Below are 27,423 nucleotides of genomic sequence, written 5' to 3'. Positions count from 1 at the left end.
AGCCACACCACCAAGACTGCACAGCCAGTAGGAGGAACTTTCTCTTTTCTTCTAAAAAGAAATTCCGCATCCCATTTCGTTCCTTCTTGGAGAATGCCACAAAATGTAAGTGGGAGTTTCTTAATAAAAGGCTTTCTAAGCAATCTCAAAAGTTCTCAAGAGAACGTGGATCCCTTCGGAAGGAGAATTCCTGCATATGATACTCATGACTAGGAGACTGGAATCAGCGCTCCATGAGGTCTGCAAGGTGCTGGCTGCATCCCAACTGTCTTGTAGCTTCCACCTGCTTTGCATTAATTATTTTTGCCTTGACTGACATTTTCCAGGAGGAAGTGCCAAAAACAATCCAGGGAACTTAAATCAGTGTTTCAGAGATTTCTTCAACAGCAGCAGTTATTTAAGACTTCTTTCTGGATTCATTTCACTTCTGAAGACAGTTGCAATGGGCAGAAGGCACCATTAGTTAAGATAACGAAAAACAGATTTACAAGTTAAACATCTCGTGTCAGGTTCCAAATATTCTTGGGGAAAGCTTTTCTGGAAGTTTCTTGTTAAAGTTATCAGTAAAGAAATCGTTTCCCTCTCCAAAGCAACAAGGTAGGGATTACAGATCCTTTCGCAAGAATAAAGGAATTCTTAATACCTAGAGGGAGTTCATCCTGTGTTCAGCTGGCTGAGCAGGAAGTGGATGAATCCATGGAATGGAGTCTCTACTAGTCAAGAATGGCAATAGTTGGAACTTTTACATCCAAACAAAATACTAAAAGCATGCTGTTCTTTTCCAGACATGCTTGCCTTAGACGCTGTCTCCAAAGCCTATCTAAAACAGCTCCTATCTGTCCTTCAGCATCTCTGATCTTCAGAACAGATGAGATCTGACTGAGAAAATCCTCCATTTTATTAGTGGCACCTCTCTGACCTTGGTGGCCATGTTATGCAGATTTCACCTCAAATAATCCTCCCTTCTACCTCTGCTTCTTTTCTTCACAGTCCTCCAGGAGAGAGACATTTACTCAAGGTTCCTTTTACCACCCAGAATCTGGGCCCCATTAATCCACTTGGATATTAAGAAGAAGCAATTAAAAAAATAGTTACTCGAGTCTGTGGTTATAAACACATTCCAACTCTCGAGAAAGAAATCTACAAATTTGGATTTGTTTTAATTTGGTTTCAGGTGGTGCTCACCCATTGTGCTAGGCAGTGTACAAAAATGCAGAAAGAATGATTCCCTGTCCCAAAGAGTTTATATTCTGGCATAACAGATTATAGGGAAAATTCAGTGCATGGTGCAGAGCCAAGCATACCAAGGCCAAATTCCAAATTTCCTACAGGATAGCTTGGGCCCAATTCTCTGTTTCCCTACATTGTGTTTAGTCATCAATACCAGTGTCAAGATGGGGTCAAGTTCTATCAAATCACAATGACAGCACTTGATGCCACTTTGCAGTATAAATTACAGTAATGTCAAGCTCCTTGTCTCTAGGTCTGAAGGCCAACACTCTGTGCTGGCATACTTTGACAATATCAAATATTTTGGGTGTGGACAAACCGACTAATCTCCTCTCCACGTCAGGCAATTTCTGAGGACAAAAACCATTAATAAGCCGTAGAAGGCTATACGGAGTAATCCCCCAAACTCTCCACCTGGATTTGAATGGCTTAACAAAACTTCGTCTTGGACCTCTTCACCAAAAGTCTTCATCCTCTCAGCAACGCAGATTTTTAAACTGTGTGGTGGTTTTCCTACACCCAACATTCATTCCTAAGGTTAATGCGCATTTTTCCACTGCTCTCAGGAGGAAGTCTTCCCTCCCTTCTCCTTTTTGTCAAGGCTATGTTCATCCAAAATAATAAGTCTGATATATTTTGGATGTGCAAAGAGCACTCCATAATTACTTCAAAGTTTTTCAGAAAATCTCCTTTTTTGTCCTGTCAATCCACTGCTGAGAGCAAAACAAGGCATCAGAATCATCTGTTACTGGGTGGCTGAAACTGTGTTTCAGGAAAGTGTAACTGATTTTGGAATACTGATACTGTTACTAAATCCTGATCAGAAATTTCTTATGCCACTTATCAAGCTATCTGGTCATTGGTCCATATTATAGACAATAGAACTTGGACATACAGTTTTCTGCAAATTTTAGTCCCTCCCTGCAGTTTTCTTTGCTTTAAAAATCTCAGTAGGGGTAACAGACATGGCCGTATTTGGGGGGCGGAGGGGAATTGTTCTTAACTGATTATCTTTTCTTTGACTAGCCTGGTGCTCTATTCCATCCCTCATTAAAGTTTTATTGTTTTGTTAATCAGTTATGGCCAAATTTCCCTCTCTGCCCAGTAGAAAGATACCTTTAACAGGGTAGGATTGTTAATCTGCAGTCATGAAGTTAATAAATATGTTGAAATTCTGGAAATACTCTCTGGCAAGGTTTCAAGAAAGGCAAAGCCAAAGTGTCCTGGTGATTCAGGTCTAGTTCTGCCTCCGATCTGCACAGCAGAATGAAAAAAACACATTAGGAATAACGAACCTAGTTGTTTGGAGATGAGAAATTATTTGATAATGACAAAATTCTGTCTTAAAGTATATAGAATAGAGCAGTTTTAATATCTGAAGGAAATTCTTTTCTTTGTATTTTAACTGTGTTTGGGGTTTTTGTTTCTTTTAAAACAGTCTTTAAACCTGAAGAGCTGCGCCAGGCCCTCATGCCTACCCTTGAAGCATTGTACCGGCAGGACCCAGAGTCCCTTCCTTTCAGACAGCCTGTGGATCCTCAGCTCCTAGGGATTCCAGTGAGTTAGCATTAAAAGCCTTCGTGGTATATGCATGTATGATATCTCATAATTCTTATTTTTGTAAACTCATTTGCCTAATATCTTTGTGCTTGTTCAAGTTGTCTCTGGTCATGGGAACATCAGCTGTGTGCCCTTAAAGTTTTCTCTCCTTGAGTCTAGTTAGGAGTTAAGAATGAATGTCTGAATTTCCATGGGAACCAGAATGTACAAGTTGCTCTTCTTCGAATAGTGACCATATGGGTGCTCCACTTTAGGTGCACATGGGCTTCTCAAGCCCCTTCATTGGAGACGCTCCGTTAGCAGTGTCTGTTTGGCCCCCACCTGCGCTCTATACAACCTTGGGCCACCTATCGAGGAGATATAGGGCTGCACAGGTGAACCATCCTCAGTTCCTTCTTTGCTGCCTTGACCTGAGATGGAGCTCTAGCATGTCTGCCTTGTCCATTCTTCAGCGTGTTCTACAGTTGTTCTTTTAGTAAGTTTAGTGTTTCTGATTAGTGTTACTTGCTTTAGTATAGAATTGGTTAGATGATAATGAGAAGATTGACTTTTTCCTCTCCCTTTTTCAAACACTACCTCTCTTGTCAGGAGGCTATCCCAGTCAGCAACGGTCACTCTTAGTGCATCTGCTGCTTGGGAGAGTTCCGTATCTAGCAAAAGTGTAACTTTTGCTTAGCTCTCAAATGTAGAGTATGGAAGAATTGAGAGACCAAACTGAGACTTCTGATGATGGAGCATTCCCTCCCTTCCACCTGCTATCAAGTCATGTCAGGGGACACATTCCCCCCTCCCCTAGTACGTCTGTTTCCAGACAGCTCCAGTGCCCCTCCAACCTCAGCCCAGGTCTCCCCTAAGAAGGGGAAGACTTTGGAGGACTCAGGGAAAGCTCCAAAGAAGAGAAGCTCAGTCTCCCACCACAAGGAGCCAGCTCCCAAAGGCCCCAATTGCATGCTAAGTCTGTGGTGCTGGAGGCCTTGACTTCTTGGCTTGGTACTGCGGAGGCAAAAGGTTCTTCTTCCAGTACTGGTGGGGCCGGGAGATCCTACAGCACTTTGGAGAAGCATGGCTCCGGCAGGCCCCCAGTACCATCTGTGAAGGACAGGGAGGTGAAGTCTAGGATGCACACTCCTTTAGAATGGCAGTGTCTGTCAGACTTACCATTTCATCAGTACTGGACTAATGAAAGCACCAGACACTTTCAGCCTCGGCACCAACGTGTTCCAAATCGACAGTACCCATCCACCTCAGCTATTGCACAGTATTGATCCACTCAGTACCACAGGCATTTACTCCAGGGACTTGTCTCTTTTAGATAAGCCGGACTCTCCACTACTTCTGGGTGCCAAACAACTTGGTACCAAGATCCCGGTCTCCAGATTAACATGGTTTCCCAGTACCACAAGGCTCTCCACCTTTTTCTGTTGATGCCCCACCATTGAAGGAGATTGAGGAGAATTGTCCATCTCCCCTATCAGTGTAGTGTTCCACTCAACATCCATACAGGAACCTGTATCCTCATCCATGACAGGGAAGGTGGGATTAGTCCTGGGCACCATCTACTCTCTAGTATGGGGCCCCCCAGTTACTGTACTGGGATCCTTGGGTTGTGTCAGCAGCAATTTGCCAGACCTCTGGCACTGTTGCACTGGGGGCGGGGAGTAGGGTTGCACAGTTCCTTCTCATGTTGGGGGTTTAGTAGACATTTAAAGAACAGGAGACTAGGGCTGATAAAGGAGGCTGCCCATAAACTCCTATTTTATCCTCCTATCTGGCCAAAGCAGTCCTGTCTCCACCACCACTAATAGCCAACAATTTTGAACAATTCAGGGACCTTGTGAAAGAGGGTGGCTGACACCCTTCAGATACCTCTTGAGGTCAAAGACTCGCAACACAAGCTGCTGGACTATCCATTAATTAAGCGCTCCTGGATCCAACAAAGACTGTGGCACACACTCTTTCCACTATCCCAACAACTTGTAATTTGGTGGGTAAGAAATACTATGTTGCTCCTAGAGAGCCAGAATTTTTGTTTTTGGAGCCTATACCTAATTCCCTGGTGGTGGATACTGTAAATAAGTGGGCAAACAGCATTACTCGAGATCTACCCCCTATGAAAAAAGTCAGAAGAAGTTAGACTTTTTTGGTTGACATATCTTTTTTGAGATGGGGCGACCAGAACTCCATACGCTATTCAAAGTGTGGGCATACCATGAATTTCTATTGTGGCATTATGATATTTTCTGTCTTCGTATTCTTTTCCTAATGGTTCCTAACATTGTTAGTATTTTGACTGCCACTGCACATTGAGTGGATGTTTTCAGAGAACTATCCACAAAGACTCCAAGATCTCTTTCTTGAGGGGTAACAGCTAATTTAGACCCCATCATTTTGTATGTATAGTTGAGATTAAGTGGAGAATCCATAGGAAGAATGCTCGAAGAAGAACATGTTGGTTACCCTGTGGAGTAACTGTGGTTCTTTGAGGTGTGTCCCCCGATCGGTGCTCCACTACCCACCCTCCATCCCCTCTGCTTCGGACTGTTCTTTGTTGAACATTTGGACAGAGGGCCGTTTGCCTATGCAGCCCTATGTACTCTGTGTGTGGCACACGGTTGTGTAGTGTGCATGTGCAGGCTGGACAGACACTGCTAAATCTCTGATCAATGGATCAGGAGGTGCATGCGCACCTGAAGCAGAGCACCCATCACACACATCTCAAAGAACTATAGTTCTGCACAGGGTGAGTAACCTAACTTTTCCTTTCCTTAAACGAAATTATCCCATGTACGGTATCTGTTTTAAACACTGATTATTTTTTCTTCTGAAGACCTTCAGTCATCATTTGGATCTAGGAAAATGAAAGTTATAGCGGAGTAATTCTAGGAATGTATTCAGATTTTATAGCACAATAAGATTTTTGGTGTTTTATAGTCACCGAATAAGACTGTAGCATAAAATCGTGTCTCAAAAGCTGCATTTTTGCATCCCTCCAATACTATAGAGTGAGGCCAGATCTACACTAAAAAGTTAGGTTGACACAGCCAGGGCCGGCTCTAGGTTTTTTGCTGCCCCAAGCAAAAAAATTTTGGGCTGCCCCCCACCCCAGCCCTGGGCTTTCCCCCTTCCCCCCCCCCCCCCCAACTGCACCCTCCTGCCGCCCCAGCCCTGGGTCACTGGTAACTCGCTCCCAGGGCGGGTCATTCAGCAGGAATTTTGGATGTGCACAGAACACAGACAGGATTGGTTCCCATATGGTTACAGAACTGCAGTAAAGTGGAACAATTTTCAGCTTGTGTGACTGGAGGATATCTGGATGCATATTATAAGACTGTCCTACATAAATGAGGAAAAGTTGAGGTGCCTTGATTATTCTTTTGTTCCATTCTTTGTTTCTATGGGGAATGCACTATCACAGTCTTCCTTTTAAACAAATAAAACTAAAACTTAAAAAAAACAACAACAAGCAATGGCTGTTGAAAATAGCAATTCCAGTCCTAATAACCACTGGGAAGCATTTCTTGCTCAATTTATTCTACTTTTTCTACAGCAAGTTACAGTGGATCAGTATATTTGATTTGGGGGAAATGATGTAACAGCTGCCCAAATTGAGCTTGAGCACTCCTGAATTTTGAGGGTGTTCAAATCTGGAAGGCAGGTGCTAGATTCCCTTTCTGAATATTAGCTATATCTGGAAAGGAAAAGTCAATTTCTGCTTCCATGGCTCAGAAGTGGAAATCCTCCTAAGTGCCTGGTATTGTATCTAAAGCTGCCCAGGTCCAGAGCCTCCCCTCCCTTACTTTTCATTTTAAATTCTAGTGGGATCCACATACCTCCCTTGCTAGGTTTCAGATAGAGAGGTGCACCGTCCATTTAGTCCCCCCAATTCCTTCTTTGGGGGAGAGCCCAGAGCTGGGGTGGCAGGAGGTGCGGATGGGGGCCAGAGCTGGGGCGGCAGAAGGTGCGGGTGGGGTGAGAGCCCAGGGCTGGGGCGGCAGGGGGTGCGGGTGGTGGGAGAGAGCCCAGGGCTGGGGTGGTAGGGGGTGCGGGGGGGGGGGGGGGGAGAGCCTAGGACTAGGGAGGCAGGGGGCGTGGGGGGGGGGGGGGGGGGAGAGCCCAGGACTGGGGCAGCAGAGGAGTGCAGGTGGGGGCCAGAGCTGAGGTGGCAGGGGGTGTGGGCGGGGGAGTGCAGGTGGCGGCCAGAGCTGGGGCAGCAGGGGGTGTGGGCGGGGGAGAGTCCAGGGCTGGGGCAATACAGGGGTGCAGGGGGGGGGCGGCAAAAAACCTAGAGCTGGCTCTGTTCCTACCATTCACAGCAAGCTGCAGATTTCAGTACCATATTCCTTCCCCCACCCTTTCCTGTTGCTAGTGGCCAAGGGAATGCTGGGAAATGTAGTTCTTTCCCTGCTCCAGGGCTGGCTCTATAGGCAGGGAGCTAACCAAGGAACTACAGCTCCCAGGGCCCCCTGTTGGTTCTCAGCTCCCATGCTGGATTCTTGCGCCCCTTGCAAATCTGCCGCCCCAAGCAACTGCTTGCTTTGCTGGTGCCTAGAGCCGGCCCTGGACACAGCTATGCCACTTGGTGGTGTAAAAAATCCAGACCCTGAGCGACGTAGTTAAGCTGACCTAACCCCTGTTCTAGACAGTGCTAGGTCGACAGAATAATTCTTCTGTTGACCTAGCTACTGTCTCTCGGGTAAGTGGATTAACTGCAGCGACGGGAGAGCCATCTCGTTGCTCTAGTGAGTGTCTACAATGAAGTGTTACACCAGTGCAGTTATGCTCCTGTAGCAGTTAAAGTGTAAACATAGCCTAAGTAGATGATGGCCTCATCGGATGGCCATCTGGAATGTAGCCAAGTTGTGACACGGCTAATGATGATTTTTAATAACATACTTTCTCCGCACCCTCTGATAACTCTACACACTTTGCAGAGTGCCTTACAACAAAATAAGAACTAATGCAATATAATAAAAGATCAGATTCTTAAAGTACAACCACACAGAAACAAGTGAAGGGGCCATGCTTGAAAGAGGAGGTAATAAGTATAGGGGTCAATAGTGATCATTCAACAAACACCTTTGAATGTGGGTGGATGAAGCTTCAAAATGTTCTGTTTTTTGTTTAAGTGGAGCCGGGATGAGGGTATTTCATGGGGGAGCAAGTTCTGCACAGTAGACCAACACAGGAAAAATGTGATCATCTGCTGCCTTAGGTTCTGTGGTGGAAACTAAACAGCGCGTTGAGAGCGTGCAGGTTCCCATCAGTTCAAGACTAGAAGAATAACTTTCAAATATAGCTAGGTCAAGCACCCATCACAGAACTTGACTTGTGAATTTGTCCATAGTGTAGTTTGAGCTTTTTATGTCCGTGAAACTTGGTGACTTAGTGATCTTTGGATCTTGGTTTTTATATTTTTCTTTTTAAATCTCTGTTTCCCAAAATTCGAAGTTCCTTTGAGATCTATTAAAAGTTTGAACAACTTTAACAAAACAAGCACAGCAGTTTTCTCAAACTCGATCTGTTTTGAACTCCTTAAAGCATCCTTTAACTTGGCCTATGGATTCCAATTTTAAAGACTCAAGTGAAGACATTTGAAAGGAGCAATAGAAGTGTTACAGACCATGGATAAAATTTTCAAAAGCACCTAAGTAACTTAAGAGCCAAGTCCTATTGTCTTACAGTGAAACTTTGGATGCTAAGTCATTTGGGCAATTTTAAAAATTTTACCCATTGTCCATTATGGTGGGTTCAGTTCATCTCTGTGTAGGGGGTCATTCTGCTCAAGGCCCAAACCCCATTTAAACTCCAGGTAAGCCTCAAAATAAACAATTTTGCACATATTCGTGGAGACATTTAATCCTTTTGGATGTGTTCAAAATAGTAGGAACTAGAAGTGCATCTTAAAATAATGGATGATATTTCTTGTATTTTGAAGGACTACTTTGACATTGTGAAGAATCCTATGGACCTTTCCACCATTAAACGTAAATTGGATACTGGGCAATACCAAGAGCCGTGGCAGTATGTGGATGACGTTTGGCTAATGTTTAACAATGCCTGGCTTTACAATCGCAAGACTTCCAGGGTCTATAAGTTTTGCACTAAACTCGCAGAGGTCTTTGAACAAGAGATTGACCCTGTCATGCAGTCACTTGGATACTGTTGTGGACGCAAGGTATATTTTTCAAGTTTATTATTGCTGAAAAACTAATTAGTTTGACAAAGAAGGTAAAAAAAAAAAAATCTCCTTTAGATATTTATTTTGAATAAAATTAAACTACTAGTTGGAATGGCTAGTAAAAATTAGACTATTATGTCAACATAGTAAGGAAGTGGAAAATATCTAAAGGATTCTAGCCAAATTTCTATCACTGGTGGTGATATCATTTTCAGTATGAAGTGTTGAAATATTTTGCTATTATACACAATCCCACATATCTTGCACCTTCTTATGCAGATACAGGATCAGATCCTGAGCTGGAGTAAGCCATTTTGGCTCCATTGAAGTCAAGGAAGCTGAGCTGTTTTATTCCAGCTAAGGATCTATCCACATCAATCCATATCCACTTGAATCTAATAAACACGTCTCAGTATATTACAATATACTTTTATAGCATGTTCACTACGTTGCATATTCACAATGTAAAATCACATTTTAAAGTTTTTTCGCCTTTGTTTTGCAGTATGAGTTTTCTCCGCAGACCTTGTGCTGCTACGGGAAGCAGCTGTGTACTATTCCCCGTGATGCTGCCTATTACAGTTACCAGAATAGGTAAGTCCAAAATTCCTGCATTAGCTGAGGAAACGAGATCCAGTGAGTGACAAGACAAGTTTGTCTTTTTGTAGCCTAGCACATATTAAGCAGAATAATGATTAACGTCTCATTTCCTTTTTCTCTACTAAATCAGCAGAAAATAAGCCTATTGATTGTCCTTCTGTGTGCAGCCCTCTTGCAGATAAACCCTTTGGTTTTTTACATTGCAGCTTATAGTACATGGTATTTATATGCTTGTCAGTATATAGACTCTACACGGCACCACTTAACTAAAGTTGTTTGTATTTTTCCATGAAATTTTCAGCATGACTTAGGGAGGGGGGAAAAAAAGGCAATTTAGGAGAACATATCTTTTGCCTTGAGAGAGTTCTGAATAAAAATGTGCAGATGTATCTTCAGATCACTGTCAGAGAGATACCAACTTAAAGGTTTATGTTGGAAAGAAAATGACTTTGTGGATCACTCCAATTAATTTGTATCTGGGTATTTTTAATATGTAGGTGCACAAAATTAGAACCTGGAGAACTTGTTAGTAAAACGAAACTTCTTAATTCAACTCAGTTTCATGAAGAAGTCTTTGTAATCTTAACAAAATTGAGGCTGTTGTATTGCATATTCATAGTAACTGTGCAAATGTAATGTAAAAGGTTTTCTTTGAGAGTTCATGATAAGTTTGACTTCCATAATAACACCCAGGATGTCACGAGGAGCTGGGAGGAAAAATAAAGTTACTATTTAAAATATAGTCCTCTGGTTAATATAGGGAAGAATATATGATTCCATCCATGTTGGTGTTCTATTTTATTAAACAATGTTTGGAATTAATTTAAATATCAAAATGACACAGCTCTATCATTTTTGATATTTTTATCTCCCCCCACTCATAGAAAATGCATCTATAGCAATTGAGTGCAGCTTCTATTTAGTGTACTTTAATTCATCAGTGCTGCAGTGAGTAACATCCGTTAAAAGAAGAAAGGAAAAGTTAGCTTTTAGCTTCTTTTAAAAAAGGCTACTAAATGTAAATTAGCTGTGGCTCTAAAAAACTATAGGAGGAGACATTTTTCAGGTTATAGTGTGAAACTTTTTCTTGTCAGAGATTTGACAAAGCCTGAACCATGCCAACTTGGAGGTGTACTGCAGATTGCCTTTTAACTTCAGTTATGAAGTAAACATTGACAGTCACCACTTTTAAATTTGATCTCTCAGTTAGACCCCTCTCTGCACTAAGAAAATCATGTTGGCACTTTACAAAACTGTAGCATCCAACACAGATGAAGCAGTTCAGTCTTAGACTAGATGGGGCAAAACCACATTTTATCTTTATTCCTAAATTGCGTTACTGTCTCGTATTTTGCAGGGCTGTAGCACAATTAGGAATAGACTCAAAACACCAAACCATATTTAACTGTCTGCCATTTTCATGTAGTAACCTGGTTCTGCAATACAGTTGATTTTTCATTGTGTAGACATGTGACTCTTAGGGAGGAGTGGATAATGTGGCACCTTTTTATGGGGCATTCTATGTATTAGTCATTTATATGATGTCCTCGGGTGTATCTGATGGTGATATTATTATACAAGATCCTTCCATGATGGACACATTATAAATGTGTGCGGTTAGTAATGTTTCACTAGTTTATTACTAAATACTTTGACTTTTTTAACAAAAATGGATTGTGTCTGAAACACTTATAAGGGATAAAAGAGTTCTTTGGTTCAGATGTCATGGATTTACGATGGTGATGGAGCTGTTCACAGCTCCTTTAATTTAGTAAAACAGGGAAGTAGCTTCTTAGATTATGGATTGGGCCTTACTGATCCTATGATGTTCAGTCATCATTAATGTGTAGCAACTTTACCTGAAGACTTGCCTTGTAGATAGGTCATGTGGATTTGTTTCTTCTGACTTTATTTCTAAATTTTAAAAACATATAAAAGTACTGTAAGGCATGCAGCTCAACAGGTGGTGTTTTGCACTGACACACACACATGTAAAAAGTGTGTGTTTTTCCCCACAATTGCTAAGAGAGGAGAGAACTCATTTGTAAATACAAGATCTTGGGATAAGAATTTCAAACTGATCAGACAGCTTCTTTTTTTTCAAGAGGTGATAGATCACTAGGATTGTTCTTTTAAATGCAAATTCAGTTGTTAGCATGCCAGATGTATGGGATTGATAGAGCATTGATATATAATACTTTAATGGGGGGGAGGGGCAAGATTTTATTTGTTGACTAAGAAGTATAGTGCAGTCTCATTTCACTAGTAATTAAACAGATGGATAGTGAGAGACAGTCTTTCCTCCAAAGAAGTTCCAATCTAAATAGACAAAAAAGACAAGGTGGAGGGGAAACAGACACAGGGAGGGAATGTGACTTGTCTAGAGTCACACAGTAGGTCAGGGTATGTCTACACTGCAAATAAAAACCTGAGGCTGGTCTGTGCCCGCTGACTTGGGCTCCCGGAGTTTGGGCTGCAGCCCGAGCTCTGGGACCCTCCCACCTTACAGAGTCCTGGAGTCTGGAAGTCTACACTGCAGTTAAATTGCCCCGTAAGCTGAGCCCCACAAGCCCATGTCAGTTGGCACAGGCCAGCTGCAGGTGTCAATTGTCGTGTAACAGAGCAGGGTGTTGAACCCAGATCTGCAGAGTCCCAGTCCACTGGGCACTGTGTTCTGGTTGAATGAACAGCAGTTCAGTTAGTTTAGGGTTACCATACGTCCGGATTTTCCCGGACATGTCCAGCTTTTTGGTCGTCAAATCCCCGTCCGGGGGGAAATTCCAAAAAGCCGGACATGTCCGGGAAAATAGGGAGGGGTCGTGGGGCTTGGATCCGCGCTGGGGCCGGAGCCGGACGGGCCGGTGCCGGACGGGCCGGTGCCGCTGGGGCCGGTGCCGGACGGGCCGGTGCCCCGGGGCCCGATCCGAGCTGGAGTCGCCGGGGCCGGAGCCGCTCGGCCGGTGCCCCGGGGCCGGAGCCGCTCGGCTGGGGCCGGTGCCCGAGCCGAGCTGGAGCCGCTCGGCCGGGGCCAGCGCGCTCGGCCGGAACCAGGGCCGGTGCCCCGGGGCCCGAGCTGGGCCGGAGCCGCCGGTGCCCGTGTCCTGGGGCCCGAGCCAAGCTGGAGCCGCCGGGGCCGGTGCGCTCCGCCGGGGCCGGAGCCGCTCGGCCGGGGCCAGTGCCCTGGGGCCCGAGCCGGGCCGGAGCCGCCAGGGCCGGAGCCGCTCAGCCGGGGCCGGTGCCCCGGGGCCCGAGCCAAGCTGGAACCGCCAGGGCTGGAGCGGGCCGGGGCTGGAGCGCTCGGCTGGAACTGGGACTAGCGCCCCAGGGCCCGAGACGCTCGGCCAGGGGGCCGGACTGGGCCGCGCCTCCTCGCGCTCTTCCCCCCCCCCCCCCCCCCCCCCGCCCCAGCTTACCTGCTGCCTGCCTCCTTGTTTCAGGCTTCCCGCGAACATTTGATTCGCGGGAAGCAGGGGAGGGGGGGGAGCAGGGGGGAGGGGGCGGAGTTGGGGCGGGGACTTTGGGAAGGGGCGGAGGTGGGGCGGGGAAGGGGGTGGAGTTGGGGCGGGGCCCCTTGGAGTGTCCTCTTTTTGTTATTTTAAAAAATGGTAACCCTAAGTTAGTTTCTTTTCCTAACAGAATACAAGTATGTGCCAAGTCATGGAAAGCCTATACTCTACTGCGCTTATTCACAGTAACAATTTCCTTGTATAATTCCCTTACCAAAATCCTAGCTTTTCCCCAACCAAATAGTAAATTAGCATGAAACAAATTGTATGTTTCTAGCAAATCAGCAATAGGCTAAATATCCTTGTTTTTCAAATTGTGTAGTAGATATCATTACTGGGGATTGTATAACAGTGTTATCTGAAGCCAGCATATCACAGATTAACTAAATCCTGACAAAGAATGCTCAGGCATTGTGGAACTCAGGCATTTCAGTTAAATAATGGCTAAAAAGTAATAAATCAATAGGAGAATTTGGTCTTCATCTAGTTAGTTCAAACCTGAGTTTTAATCTAAAGGAAATATATTAATTGTTCTGGAAAATATGCTTAATATTTGAGTACAGATTTGAAACTGTTGATATTATATACATGATCAATTCCAATGTGCAGTTATTTACTTAAGGTATATATGAAGGAAAATTATCTAATTTCAGTCTGGAACTTTGAACCATTAGTGATGTGTATGCAAAGATGTTTGAACCTTTCCTTGATTTGAGCCACTGAAATATAGTGCTATCTTTAATAAGAGGGCTTCACAGTTATCTAAACAGTCTGCATTTGAAAAGCTTTTCATTTTCAGTGTGTTACAAGAACCACATTGCTTGTTTTTGTATGACTGGAGTAACCACAGTATTGTGTTCTTGCTGTAGATTTTAATCTTATAATATTGACTGCATGCATGCAAAATTGTTATAGAAAACTCTGAAAGCTACAGGCAAGTCTCATTTCTTCTATGCAATTCTGTATTCATAATAATGTATCTATAAATAGAGTATCATCTGGGCGATCTGATTGTATAGCCCTTCAGAGCCTTTAGGTATCATTGTATTTCAGTTTTTTGTTTTCTCATTTTAATTATTTCATGGGACTCAATCCCTGTGAGTAGTTAACTCTGCAGGAGGCTGTGAGCTCTGGTCCTGATCCAGCAAAGCACTGCAGAATGTGCTTATCTTCATGCAAATGCATAAGTGCTTTGCTAGATTGGGGTAGGAGTGCTCAGCATCTTGCAAAATAGAATCTGTAATGGTCACAGTATGAATAATGGATTGACTAGCCCGAGAGACTAATTGGATCAGTAAAATATGTAAATTTTATTGCCTTCACTATTTGATTTAAGTAACATGCAGTCTAGGGTTCCATCGTGGTTACTTATTGCTCGGTCTCATAAGTGTTTTCAAAGACTATAAACTTAATCTGAAAGTGTATCGGAATTAACAATTTCCAAAACTATTTGAATGCAAAAAAATTCAGTGGACCCATGACCATTGATTTCTCTAGTTATAGCAGTACCTATTTGGCCTGGGTGTTCAATTTGACTTGAAAATGAGCAGTCTTACTATAAAGAAAAGAAGGGAGTTTGCTGTATCTGAGAAAATATTAATATGTACACTCACACACACCAGTATTTATTCTGGCCCAAGTGTCAGAAATAGGCAGAATTCAAAAACAAAGTTCGTAGAAGTAGGGTATGTGCAATTAGTACTCTCTGCTAAAATGCTCATCTGCTTAATTTAAAAATGTCTATTGTCTATCTTAATCCCCTACAATCAAAAGGTAACAAGTTAGATCTTCTGCCCCCTCTGCATCATTCTGGCAGCTCCAAAGTCCCTCCTTCATTTAGAAAAAAGGCGTATTTTTAACTTGTAGTAAAGTAATTCATGTTAACTGATGCACACAAAATCCTAGTGAAGACAAGGCAGTTACCGTTTTAACCCATGTTAGCTGGTTGAGATAAACTCTGGGAGAAAGTGTAGGCTCCAAGATTTGGGACCTTCAAATGGCTCCTTTGCAGCTCCATTCCTCAGCTACATCCAGTGCTTATTGGGCACCACTGAGGAATTAAGTTCAGTTTGTTTGAATTTGGGTTGTTTTACAAATGCTTTAAAATTTACATCTTACTAGTAGCATAATGGTTAGTGCCAGTCATAAGAAGAAAGTTCCACTCAATACATTTCAGTAAGAGCCTGCAAATGACTTTGTTGTCTCCATGAAAATACAGCATCAGAAAGCTGTCACCTGGATTACAGTAGTGGGGGAAGGGAGGTATTCGAATGAATGAAGGGGCAAGCAACCCTATTTATTTCCATCCCATACATTGTTGGTTCAGTGTGGCATTCTGAGTCCTATTCTGATGCCTTTTATGCTCATCACTCTTACCTATAGATCTGGTGTTGAGTATTAAAACTGCATTTTACTGTGCTGCCATTGCTGCTTTTACTCTCTTCTCACTCTTAAACCTTCATACAGCTTTTTTTATTTTGATCCTGTGTGGCTAGTTTTACTTTTTACGGTCGTGGCCTATATTTGTTAACTTTGTTCATGTTTTAAGTCATACCCTTTCCAAACATTTAGGTGCTTTTTTTCTTTTGTATTCTTTACAATTCTGACAACTTTGGTTCCAGTTCATCTGATACCAAAAAAATCTGTGTAACTAGATTTTTTTTTCAAATGCAGATTGTATCTTTAAGTAGATCTCTGATTTACTCAACTTGGTTTACTAAATCACAGCAGTGTTTTTGCCGAGTATCATGGATTGGCTGACAGTTGGTCTAGTGACCCAAAATTGTAACCTGCTTCACATTCAATTTGCAAAGCTTCATTGCAGATCTTTAATGTACTACTTAAATATATTGTATGTATGTGCAATATATAAAAAGTTGTTCACATATATACATATATTACTTATATTTATATATAAATGGCTGGAAACTCTGACCCATAAGTGCATTTCTGTTAAATGTTTGTCTAGAGTATGGATTTGGTTTCATTTGTATTAAAATACAGTTAGCTGAGCAGTTGGTCACATTTCATTTTATAAACCAAATAACTTTTGAATCTGTAATATTTTTATAGATTTTTCAACATTAGGATTATTTCTGCCTTTGCAATTTTACTAATACATCACTGAATGCTTTTGGCATATCTTCCCTTTTTTTTTTGTTACTCTCTGTGAAAATATTTTTCAGGCTTTTTGACAGGGTGTTCTTTTCCAAGGAAACTCAGTAATTCTTACGCCTGAAATTATACAGCATTTTCTCTAACTAATGAAAATCAAATCCAAATTCTTAAATTTGAAGGATATACAAATGTAGCACTTAACAGCTACTTATAAATAATTCCAAAATTTTGAATTTGATTGACAACCTATTATTTGTTAGTACTGATGGCCTGTAATATATAAAATGAGACCGAATGCTAATCTGTGCTTTGCCTTGGCTTTCTGCTCTTGTGTTGTCTTGGTGTTTGCATCTTACCTCTTATGTCTGTGCTGTTTGTTCCCTTCCCTGTTCTCTAATCCTGCCCTTCCCTTCCCTCTGTTCCTTTTAATTGTCCACACTGACCCATCAATCAACCAACAACGCCCCCCCTTTCGTCGTGGTGATCTGCCCTGCTCTGATTGATGGCTCCGTTGCTTGGGTGGCTGTGTAATATGATGGACCAGTTCACCCAAATATGGCCTTCTTGCTGACAGGTATCACTTCTGTGAGAAGTGTTTCACTGAAATCCAGGGGGAGAATGTTACCCTGGGTGATGACCCTTCACAGCCTCAAACGTAAGTAATCATGATTCTTCTTAATGCTACATTTAAAATAATGGAAAAGAATTTTCAGTCTTGATTTGGTTGTCTGAAATTGACCATTTACTGTTTTTAGGGTAAACTAAGGGAAGGTGCATAGTTTCTTACTAGGAGAAGGTTTATATGTGTACAGATGATTTACTGTTACAGTGTCAGATGATTATCAGTATTCCCCCTGTCTTCATTTCTTCTATTTGCCACACTCCCAGATAGCTGCCCATGTACTAATGATTTCAGAGACTGCAGACCCTAAAAAGTATAAAGAAAAAGCAAGTTTTAATGATTCATTAATCATTTGCATGTGCTAGTGAAACAGGGCAATACTGCTGGAAAGCCTGATCTGTTACCTTCTTGAAGCACTCATTTCATGAATGAATGCTATAGCTTGTTTTCAGCCTGCCAGACTGGCTTGAAGTGAGGTGCAACAAGGCTTACAGTCAAGACCAGCTATTTTTGGAGAGAGCTTCTTTACTTACTGCAATTTTTCTAGGTTTTTTTTCATCTTGTATTGGATCTTACATTGTATATATTTGCGTAGTAATCATAGTGCTTTTAGCTTAATACACAATTAACTAATTATGCTAACTGTGGAAAAAATACACGCTAAAATAAAAATGAGTGGAATTGCTTTGTCTAAACAAAATGTGAATTCCCCTGGTGTGCTTTCTTCTTCAGACTTGAGATTTCAATCATTTGCTGCAATTCAAGTAATCATAATAAGGTCTTAGCTTCATCTGATGTAATGCTGGCAATAGGAAAATTTCATGTTAACTCTTTCTCTTTAGAACAATCTCAAAAGATCAGTTTGAAAAGAAGAAAAATGATACACTAGATCCAGAGCCGTAAGTATTATGTCATTTTTTTATTAAAAAAAAAATTAACCCGACTTTCTGACCATCACTGTGTAGTTATTACAGCTTCCTTCTGTGGCCAGCATTTCAGAAACGGGAAATTATATAGCCAGAGCAATCCTCTTCCCCATCTCCACCCAAATAGGTAGCAAAATCTCTGTATAGAGTTCTTAGCCCTTTGTATGGCAACTTTTAAATATATTATATTTGGGGGAAAATGTGCCTTTAATATCTTGCACTTTTATAGAACTTTTCATTAAAATGGGGTCGCAACCCACTTTGGGGTCCTGACCCACAGTTTGAGAACCACTGAACTAGGTGTTAGGATGATAGTAAGCTTGAGCAACTTTACTCAACCTGTGTTTGCAACAGTTAGTTGAAAACTAAAATAGATGGAGGTCATAGAATATCTGTTGTTTGCAAGCAGAATTACCTACTGCAGTCAATAGGAAATGCAGCTTAAATATGGATGACTGGTAGGACCCAGGGAAAGCATCTAGAAAGTAAGAGTTTGGACAAAGGACCATTCTCATTCTCTTTTGGGCCCACAAAATTTTGACAATTCCTTTTTAACTTGTGTGTATTATACACATTTTTAGATCTTAAATATAATGGCAGAATATTTGGTTGGGGTTGGTCCTGCTTTGTGGGCTAGATGACCTCCTGCGGTCCCTTCAAACCCTGAAATTCTATGAATATATTCAGTTCCATTTTGGTGTGGAAGTATTTTTCATTGGTCTATAAATTTGGCTTAATGAGGTTACTAGCAAGGTAAATATATTTAATTGATACCCAGCCACACAATCTTGTTTTATTGTTGAAAGGTAGCCCTCTGGAGAATTACCTGCCTAACAAGCATTGACCTGGTTTTTGTAGTTTCATACTCTTTACCTCTAAGGAAATTAAGGTAGCTTTTTTTTCATTTTCTTCCAAGCTTTGTTGATTGCAAAGAATGTGGTCGGAAGATGCACCAGATTTGTGTGCTACATTATGATATTATTTGGCCTTCAGGGTAAGTAGCCTAGATGGGTTTTAGCCTTTCTTCTGCAATTATAATGAAACTCTTAACTGTGTAGATCCTGTTGAACTGTTGATTTACATACAATAATCCTCTTTCAGGGACCACATATAAAGAGACAAACCACCTGTAAATGAATTTTTAATTTGGTTGTTAGTAGCTCCTTTGCATATTCAAGCTAAAATATGTAGATAGAAACTTGTCCACAAACATTGTTTCCTCTGTATGGATTACTTACTGTTTGTAAAAGTTGGATAATGGTAGGGGATAAATATTAAAAGAAATATAAAATGAATGTGCAATATTAGTTACTCATTTGGTGGAATGAGTAAACCAACTCTAAAGCATCTAACATTTTCTGAACTTGATATACTTAAATTGTTCCTAATCCATATTAAATGATGAGACGGTAGTTTGGGATGCAAGTCATTTTTTTCTGACTACACTACAACTAAGAGTAAAAGTGTTTAATGATGGATTAAGCTACCTGGGGCTGTTTATACTAAATTATCAGCAAAAAATTGTTGTTTTACAGCTTTGTCTGTGACAATTGTCTGAAGAAAACTGGTAGAACACGTAAAGAGAACAAATTCAGTGCTAAGAGTAAGTGTGTGTGGTTTTTTATGATTCATATATTTTAGAATTTCTTCAACCTTTATCTTGCCTGTGCTCCCACCCCAGTACCTTCCATTACAAATCCTAGTATATGTTAGGCTTGCAGAGGAGATCTCCCCTACCACTGGTGCAGCTTCACTAATGCTAGCAATATTAGGAGTACTAGTGCAACAGTGGCTGCCATTATTTTACTCAGTGTCATGTAGACCTGCTCTTCACAGGTCTCGATCATTAATGCCTGTGCCCTGGAGTTGCACCATGGATAGTGCATTGGTGAGAGATTTCTCAAAGGCTAGTGTATGCAGAACTCAACGAACAGCACAGAATTCACTGTTAAGTGGAAGTGATTATATTGGATGGTGCTGAGAGCTGAATTTCTGATTTTGAGCAGTTTTTTTGTGGGGGGGGGGTTGTTTGTTTTTTAAAATATAAATATAGTATTTTTATTTCTGAGGTATAAAATAAAGCAGAAACTCAAAACTAAACACACAGATGACTGATTAAACTTAGACTAGTTTCCATGTAGCCTTAAAACAGAAATAAATGTCTGACATTTCTGTGCTCGGCAATCAACAAGAATTAAAATATATAAGTTGTGCAGACTCATACTGTTGTAGTCCATGCACTTCTGGTATAATTCAGGAATGTTAAATGATCAGTTGTTTTCTTTTACAGCTCTCTCTGCTTTTTGAATTAGTATAACGTAATAGAAATTCTCAGTCTGAATAGACGTCAAGTTTTTATGTCTAGAGCTTTTCTAAAATAAATTCTAGTTTCAAATTTTTGTCATGCGGTAGCTGAAATATTAATTAAAAAACAAAAGCTTTTAGGCACTTAGGGCAAAATGTTTTTCAGTCTGCTGTGCTAATCTTTATTGCAGCTTGTGTACACATGAACTCCACAGAACACCAAGTGATGTCAGCAAAAGTTCCAAGTACAGTACAAGTGCTGAATATACAATAAGGACCAGCACTGCAGAATATGGCATTCATAGTGTAGAGTGGAAAAACAAATTAAACATTAGAAACCTAGGAAATTCAGAGTTAATTTAAACAAATCCAAACATTGGAAAGTATGGAAAGGCATGCAGACAACCTTAACTTATTCCACTATGATGATGCCAGCCTCCAAACTTTCTTCCTTTTTCTTTTCATATTTGAGGCCTTTATTTTGAACACTGTAGTTTTGTAATTAAGGGTTTGCAGAGTAAGCATACACCCCACGTTGTATAAAGTGGTATTTTTGGATCCAGGACATTTTTTAAAGAAGTTTAAGAAATTCACAGACAGGAGTGAACATCTCTTCAGTTTGTAAAAGCCAGAGTATTGATCCAGTGATTACAACTCACTGTACTTCCATCTTCTCTTTGTTATCTTTGTTCGTAAAGGCAGTCCATGCACAGACTTTTATATACAAGTTGTAACTGTTCTTTGTCAACACACTCATTTTCACTTTTTTCATGCATGTGCCATACATTCATGAGCTAGTCTTGGGAGATGTGTGTAAGTTGATGCAATAATTCTTCTTTACTGATATTTCATTAATTGGTGGCATATGGAGTTTTAGGGTGGGATTTTCAAAATTTTCATTGGCCTAACTCGGCTTTTATTGACGTCAATGGCAAGTTTTACCATTTACTGTAGTGGGAGCTGTTAGGCCAGTGCTGCGTGCTTTTGAAAATCCCATACATAAAGATCATGGAATGATGGCCTTCAGTATTCTGTTTGTCTGCTCTGGATTTTATTAAGTACAGTTTTATTCTCTGGACATATTATGACTGTACAAACCCCAGCCATTGTAAGATTAAGAATAATGTATTCTGGTGTTTGTGGTTGCTGTTGAGACTAACCTGTTATGGGTGGGTAAGGTTGTTTTAGAATTTATTCCCCTTTGCCTCCCTCAGGATATCACTACAGAGGCAGAGTTAAGATTGTCTGAGTGTATTTCTGTACTTGGAAATGTTTGGTTTCTTTTAAGTTCATTCATAACTTTGAGTTTCCTGGTGGTTGGTGTGTTTTTGTGTGTGACAGTATTCTTGTAAGATTTTTTTACCCTTAAGCTGGTGGTAATGCATCAGTAACCTAACTTTAAGTGGGATTTTCCTTGGTTTTTGTTGCATTTTTGAAGTATATGTTTCCTGGGCACCATGCTGGAGGGGAACTGGGACTCCCTGCATGCCTCCTAGAGGGGGCATCTTGAAGTGGTGAGAGGACTCCCCCCACGTCTCCTTTTGCCCCAACCCAGCAAGCCTTCTATTAGTCTCTTCTTCCATCTGACAAGTGTAGTTAGGCTCATAATCATCCTTGACAAGCCAAAGTTTCCCCTCTTTGATTCCTACCACTTGTTCTGCCTAATTTCCCTGTATTGCCCTCTTCAGTCCTCACATCTCACCGCCTCACACTTGGCCCTCTTCTTTCCTTCTCTGATCCAAGAGGATTTCTTCAGCCCTCCAGTGCCATCAAAAATAGTAATAAACAGGCATGACACCTCCCAGCAAGATGAAACTGGATTGTCTAATTTGATCCCTTCATACTCTCCATAAGAGTTAAGGTTTCTAAATAATTTGTCTGTAGAAGGTGTTCTAGGGATTAAAAATACCTAATTCATGAATTCACAAAGAGCTGCATCTGTGTGCAAAGTTTAGAATTCTTAAAACCTACCATAACCTAAAACACGTGGGCCAAAAAAGTACAAGATGCTAGAGGACAATATAAAACACATGTATTTTTATAAAATGGCATATAAAGTTCTTAAATCCTGCACATTCCTCCTCATTTAATTTCTTATTCTATTGTAAGCATTCCAATTTGAAAAAAAAAAAAAAAAAAAAAATTTATTATTTCTCCAATAAAAAGTTAGCTGTACACTGAAAGTAGGGCTAGATTAAACCTTAATTATGGGACTGTTACCAGGATAAAATTAACCCCAACACAGAGGGGCTTGCAAGGTTCTTTGCATCACTTAAGTCCTTAATACATTGTCATAGAAAAGACCTTGCACAATCTAGCTGCACGTGGGTGGCTTTTCAGAGGTCCTGGCCAGTATAATGGGTAGCAAGAATATTCTGTGGAATCCAGTGGGGCTGGAACTAGAGGTGCTGCCTCACCCCGTGGCTTGAAATAGTAATAACAAACACCAAATACATGGTTTCCATCATCAGCACCCCAACTGTAAAAATTGTTCCAGGACCCTTAAATCCCTACAAAAGCTGCAGTGATGGCATAGGAAGAAACATAACGCTTCCATTCATATTTTATTGGGCCCAGGGTTCCCAATAGCATTACTTAAAAGGGAGGAGGGAGAGAGCAGGGAAGTATATCTAATGAAAATATTATCTTAGAAATTAACTATAAAGAATTTTCAGTTTAAAAATGTTAAAATACAAAAAGAAGAATATAATTTTTTAGATTTAAAGTGGTGAAAAAAAATTAAACCATGAAAAATAACTAACTTCCACAGTTACTTAGCACATATGAGGTCCAGACTTTGTTTCTCCTATCTCTCGGCTGGGGATATTAATAAACTACATAAAAATTGCATGAAAAGAAATACATATTAAAGGAAAAGCAAGCTCTAAGTAACGAGAAATGAACAAGAAAGATTGGAATTGAGAGAGGAATGTATTTTGTTCTTTAGAAGTCATAGGTTCTAACAGTTCAAAAGGTTTTTATTATGGTTTAAATCTGGAACATACTGCTATGTTTGGGAATTTATAAACAGATATTTGACACTTTTATAGTTCACCATTTAAACTATATTGACTTGTAAAGCAGTGAATTACAAGTTACATTTACCACTCAGAGGCTTCATATGCCTAGATGCTGAAAGGATCTCATAAATGTCTGATTTTATGTGCTATACAGTATGCTAGGTTACCAAGGCATAATAATTAATACAGTGTCCTAAACAGCCTGATTTACTTGATTTTTGTGGCATTGTCTGACTGCTGGTATTTTAATAGTAGGTAAAGAAAGACAAATCCTGTATAAAACCAGACTTCAATTTAAGTTTGTAAGGTGATGGTGGTAGTTTGATATAAAAATACAATTTTTATTTAATCTTATTTTTGAATTAATGATGTCTCTTCTCTATGGCTGTTTTTTGCGTTGGTTCCATGACACACATTTTCTTAAACCAGAGGTTTTCAAACTCTTTCAGAGTATGGATCATATTTTAATTGATATTTTGCATTTAATTTAATATAAGTTTTGTCGGGGGCTGGGGGGGATAATTTTTACAGTTTCATTTTCTTCTTCAGTTCATCTTCCCTATCCCATGTTCCTCTCTCCTTTCCCTGCTCTCTTGTAAATATTGCCTGGCCATCTGGTTTCCTCCTTCCCGTGATGTTACTCTCCTGCTGGCAGCCCCCTGAGGTGGCTAGCAATCCTAGCACACTGGTGGCTTCAGTTCCTAAGAGCAGCTTCAGCTTCCCTTCTTTCTCCCACTTCCCCCAATTTGTTTTAGTAGTGGCCCGTTCTAGAGATGTAGAAACAAGGATGAGAAGATGAAAAGTCAGTTCTATGTAGACCACAAGTTAAGAACCCCCCACTAGCTTAAACAGCAAAATTTGCAAATAGTGTAAAAGAACAGGGCATTAAAAATGTATTTGCCCATAGAAAGCTTTTCTGGGCAATTGCTGTCAACTTCTACAATATCCCAGCTTCTTTTTTTCTTTAATTTCAAACATTCCTGGTTGCAAAGATAAACTTCCAAATATAAATCTAATTTAACTGTTACAGTGTCCTCTTCCTAAATATGTGTAGAGATGGCTCCAGTATCTCTGTTGCTGCTCAGAGCTCTGGTCAGTTTTCACTCTGCTGCAGTTTGGCAATCTTGTCAGTGTTCACTATGCCTGTTCAGAATCATTTGGTCATCTGAAAAACTGACAAGACTCAGGTCAGTTTTACTTTGCTACTTGGGAGAATTATGATCAGCAAAGGAGGAAGGATCTGGAACTGTGCAGTGGGGGAGACTTGTAAACTGACTACGGAAGAGTGGACACTTCCCCATTCAGCACCCAGAAAACTTAAGGGAAGGACAGAGTAGCAGAGACAAACTTTCCCTCACAGAAGGCATTTGGCTAGTAGAAGGTAGAGGAATGAAGATCCCATGCCATCATCACAGCAACCAGGAGGCTCTGTTGAGGGAGAGACCAGAGAGAGTGTGTGCCACTTCTGCTTTAAGTTGAGCACTTCAGATTTGTCAGACACCAACTAGCAGGAAAAGATGGAGATCCTGAACAGCAGTTTGCATGCTCTTTTCCAGTGACTGGTTGGCTTCTCATCTGAGCATTGCTTAGGGTTACCATACGTCCGGATTTTCCCGGACATGTCCGGCTTTTTGGTCGTCAAATCCCCGTCCGGGGGGAAATTCCAAAAAGCCGGACATGTCCGGGAAAATAGGGGTCGTGGGGCTTGGATCCGCGCTGGGGCTGGGGCCGGTGCCGCTGGGGCCGGTGCCCCGGGGCCCGATCCGAGCTGGAGTCGCCGGGGCCGGTGCCCCGGGGCCCGATCCGAGCTGGAGTCGCCGGGGCCGGAGCCGCTCGGCTGGGGCCAGTGCCCGAGCCGAGCTGGCGCCACCGGAGTCGCTCGGCCGGGGCCAGCGCGCTCAGCCGGAACCAGGGCCGGTGCCCGTGTCCCAGTGCCGGTGCCTGTGTCCCGGGGCCCGAGCCAAGCTGGAGCCGCTTGGCCGGGCCTGGTGCCCCGGGGCCCGAGCCGAGCTGGAACCGCCGGGGCTGGGGCGGGCCGGGGCTGGCGCACTCTGCCGGGGCCAGCGCCGCCGGGGCCTGAGCCGAGCTGGAACCTCCGGGGCCGGGGCTGGCGCGCTCGGCTGGAACTGGGGCTAGCGCCCCAGGGCCCGAGACGCTCGGCCAGGGGGGCGGACTGGGCCGCGCCTCCTCGCGCGCCCCCCCCCCCCGCCCCAGCTTACCTGCTGCCTGCCTCCTTGTTTCAGGCTTCCCGCGAACATTTGATTAGCGGGAAGCAGGGGAGGGGGAGGAGCAGGGGGCGGAGCGTTCAGGGGAGGGGGCGGGGACTTTGGGAAGGGGCGGGGAAGGGGGCGGAGTTGGGGCGGGGCCCCTTGGAGTGTCCTTTTTTTGTTATTTTAAAAAATGGTAACCCTAGCATTGCTCTTAAAGAATGGTATTGGTATTTGGCTATTAGGTATAGTCCTCTTGTCATTTAAGTGTCTGTTTAGATGTACCTATCCCTGTGTGTGAGGGGAGACAGAAATTGGTGGAATAGATTAGATAGGAATATTGCAGGCAGAGAGAGAGAGAGAGAGAGAGAGATTTGGGGCAAAGAAGTGAGAGAAAGAGCATTCAGAGCTAGACAAATTCAGACTGGAAATAAGGCATACATTTTTAACAGTGAGAGTCATTAACCATTGGAATAGCTTTCCAAAGGTTGTGGTGGATTCTCCATCCCTGACCATTTTTAAAACAAGATTGGATGTTTTTCTAAAAGATCTGCTTTCGGAATTATTTTGGGGAAGTTCTATGGCTGTTAGACAGGAAGTCAGATTAGAATGATCACAATGGTACCTTGGGGCTGTGGAATCTATGAATCTAAATGTAAAACCAATCTTTACCCAGTCTTCTCTACAATACTACCCTTACTTTCATACTTCTGTTTGAAAAGCCCAAACCAAGCATGTTTCTTGCCAGCAGGGAATAATCATTTTCTGGGTATAACAACAAAGCACTCTGATACTATGGTGATGGTATCCACATAAGAACCTAGACAGACAAAATATAGGGGAGACTGGTAGAGAACACAGTGTAGGGTTGGTAAGGGAGTCAAGAGGCTGGAGGAAGAGAGAGAAAAGAGGAGGCAGACACCAAAATCATCTTGGAAAAAAGAAATCATGATCTGTCATAGGAAACAAAATTAAAATGGAACGAAGCTATGGAGGGAAAAAAGGTATAACACAAGCAAGAAGCTTCATGGACTGCTGGCAAAGTGGGCAACTTCGCATGGGAAGGGCTCTGCCTCCCCCGCCCCGCACCCATGGGGGAGGCGCTCGGGGTGGGTTCGAGCTCCCCAGCCCCCAGAGGAGGGGTAAAACCACCCTTGGCTGCATCAGCCACTGGAATTGTGCCCACAGGCCATGCGGGTATCAGCCTTCCCCTCCCCAAGCCTGCTGGCTTGCAAGGCTGGATGAGTTTGGGGGTGGGCCCGGTGGGATTGGGGGCAGCGGCTGTGGGGGGTCTGGGGCAGCGTGGCACTCCATCCTGCGGGGCGCAGCAGGGTCACGGGGTGGAGGCTCGGGCACCTCTCCTGCTAACTCAGTCGCTCATTAAAATCACCAGATGAGTTGGCTGCAGCACAGTGGGCGGGGGACGCCCCTGCTTGGCTCGGGGTTTTAATTCCTTTCCACTGTATGTGACCCGGCCCTAGCAGCTCCAGTTGGGCTGGGGAAGGGGCACCTCTCACCGCCTGAGTGGCCTGTGATAACCTGCTGCGTGGCCACGCGACTGAGAGGGAACTTAGCCCAAAGGTACCCCAAGCTCAGGGTAGTAGGTGCTGGATATGTTTTTCAAGCTTTAGTAAGGATTGTCTTGAAAAAGAAGTTTAAAAACTCCTTCCATAGCTTTTTATAGTAACTATGAACTGTAGCTGAGAGCCAAAATATAATAGCCTGTTAACAGAAAGAACATTAACGTTTTTAGAGCAGTCAAAATGCTTGGCTCTTAAGGATTATATTTTAGGGTAAACGAAGGATTGATAACATTGTAAAGAAATATAGCAATGCTTGGGTTGGCATGGATGTTGGTAATCTCTTGCAAACATAGTTATATTCTTGCTCTATACATCTGTTAATTTGGCCTTCTCCTTAATTTCCGTGCCTTAGTGTGTAATAGCACAGAGTAATGAAATTACCTTGAAGGGAAGTGGGAATCGCTTGGTAGAATTACCCATTGAAAGATGTTAAAATGAGGGCAAAATAATTAGTAGAATTAATTACAACTGCTAGCTAAAAATATGCTGGATGCAGTTAATTAGTTTCATATAATGGAACTTTGCACCTTTTTTCTACGTTCTCAAGATAGAAACATTGCCAAAATGAAA

General features: G+C 42.1%; 1 protein-coding gene across 4 annotated transcripts in view; it reads left to right on the top strand.

The window, feature by feature from the left end:
- CREBBP (CREB binding protein) overlaps positions 1 to 27,423 on the top strand; it is a 166,084-nt gene that overhangs the window by 117,560 nt on the left and 21,101 nt on the right. For all 4 annotated transcript variants that reach the window (XM_065412176.1, XM_065412174.1, XM_065412175.1 and 1 more), the window contains 7 exons: positions 2,669 to 2,787; positions 8,726 to 8,965; positions 9,474 to 9,562; positions 16,766 to 16,846; positions 17,656 to 17,712; positions 18,656 to 18,733; positions 19,275 to 19,342. In XM_065412176.1, the coding sequence (XP_065268248.1) occupies positions 2,669 to 2,787; positions 8,726 to 8,965; positions 9,474 to 9,562; positions 16,766 to 16,846; positions 17,656 to 17,712; positions 18,656 to 18,733; positions 19,275 to 19,342 (732 nt within the window). The remainder of the gene's footprint in view (positions 1 to 2,668; positions 2,788 to 8,725; positions 8,966 to 9,473; positions 9,563 to 16,765; positions 16,847 to 17,655; positions 17,713 to 18,655; positions 18,734 to 19,274; positions 19,343 to 27,423) is intronic.

The sequence above is a fragment of the Emys orbicularis genome, chromosome 10, assembly GCF_028017835.1.
Source record: "Emys orbicularis isolate rEmyOrb1 chromosome 10, rEmyOrb1.hap1, whole genome shotgun sequence".
Taxonomy (NCBI): domain Eukaryota; kingdom Metazoa; phylum Chordata; order Testudines; family Emydidae; genus Emys; species Emys orbicularis.
Note: the sequence above shows the minus strand (reverse complement) of the source record. Positions and strands in the feature narration are given on the sequence as shown.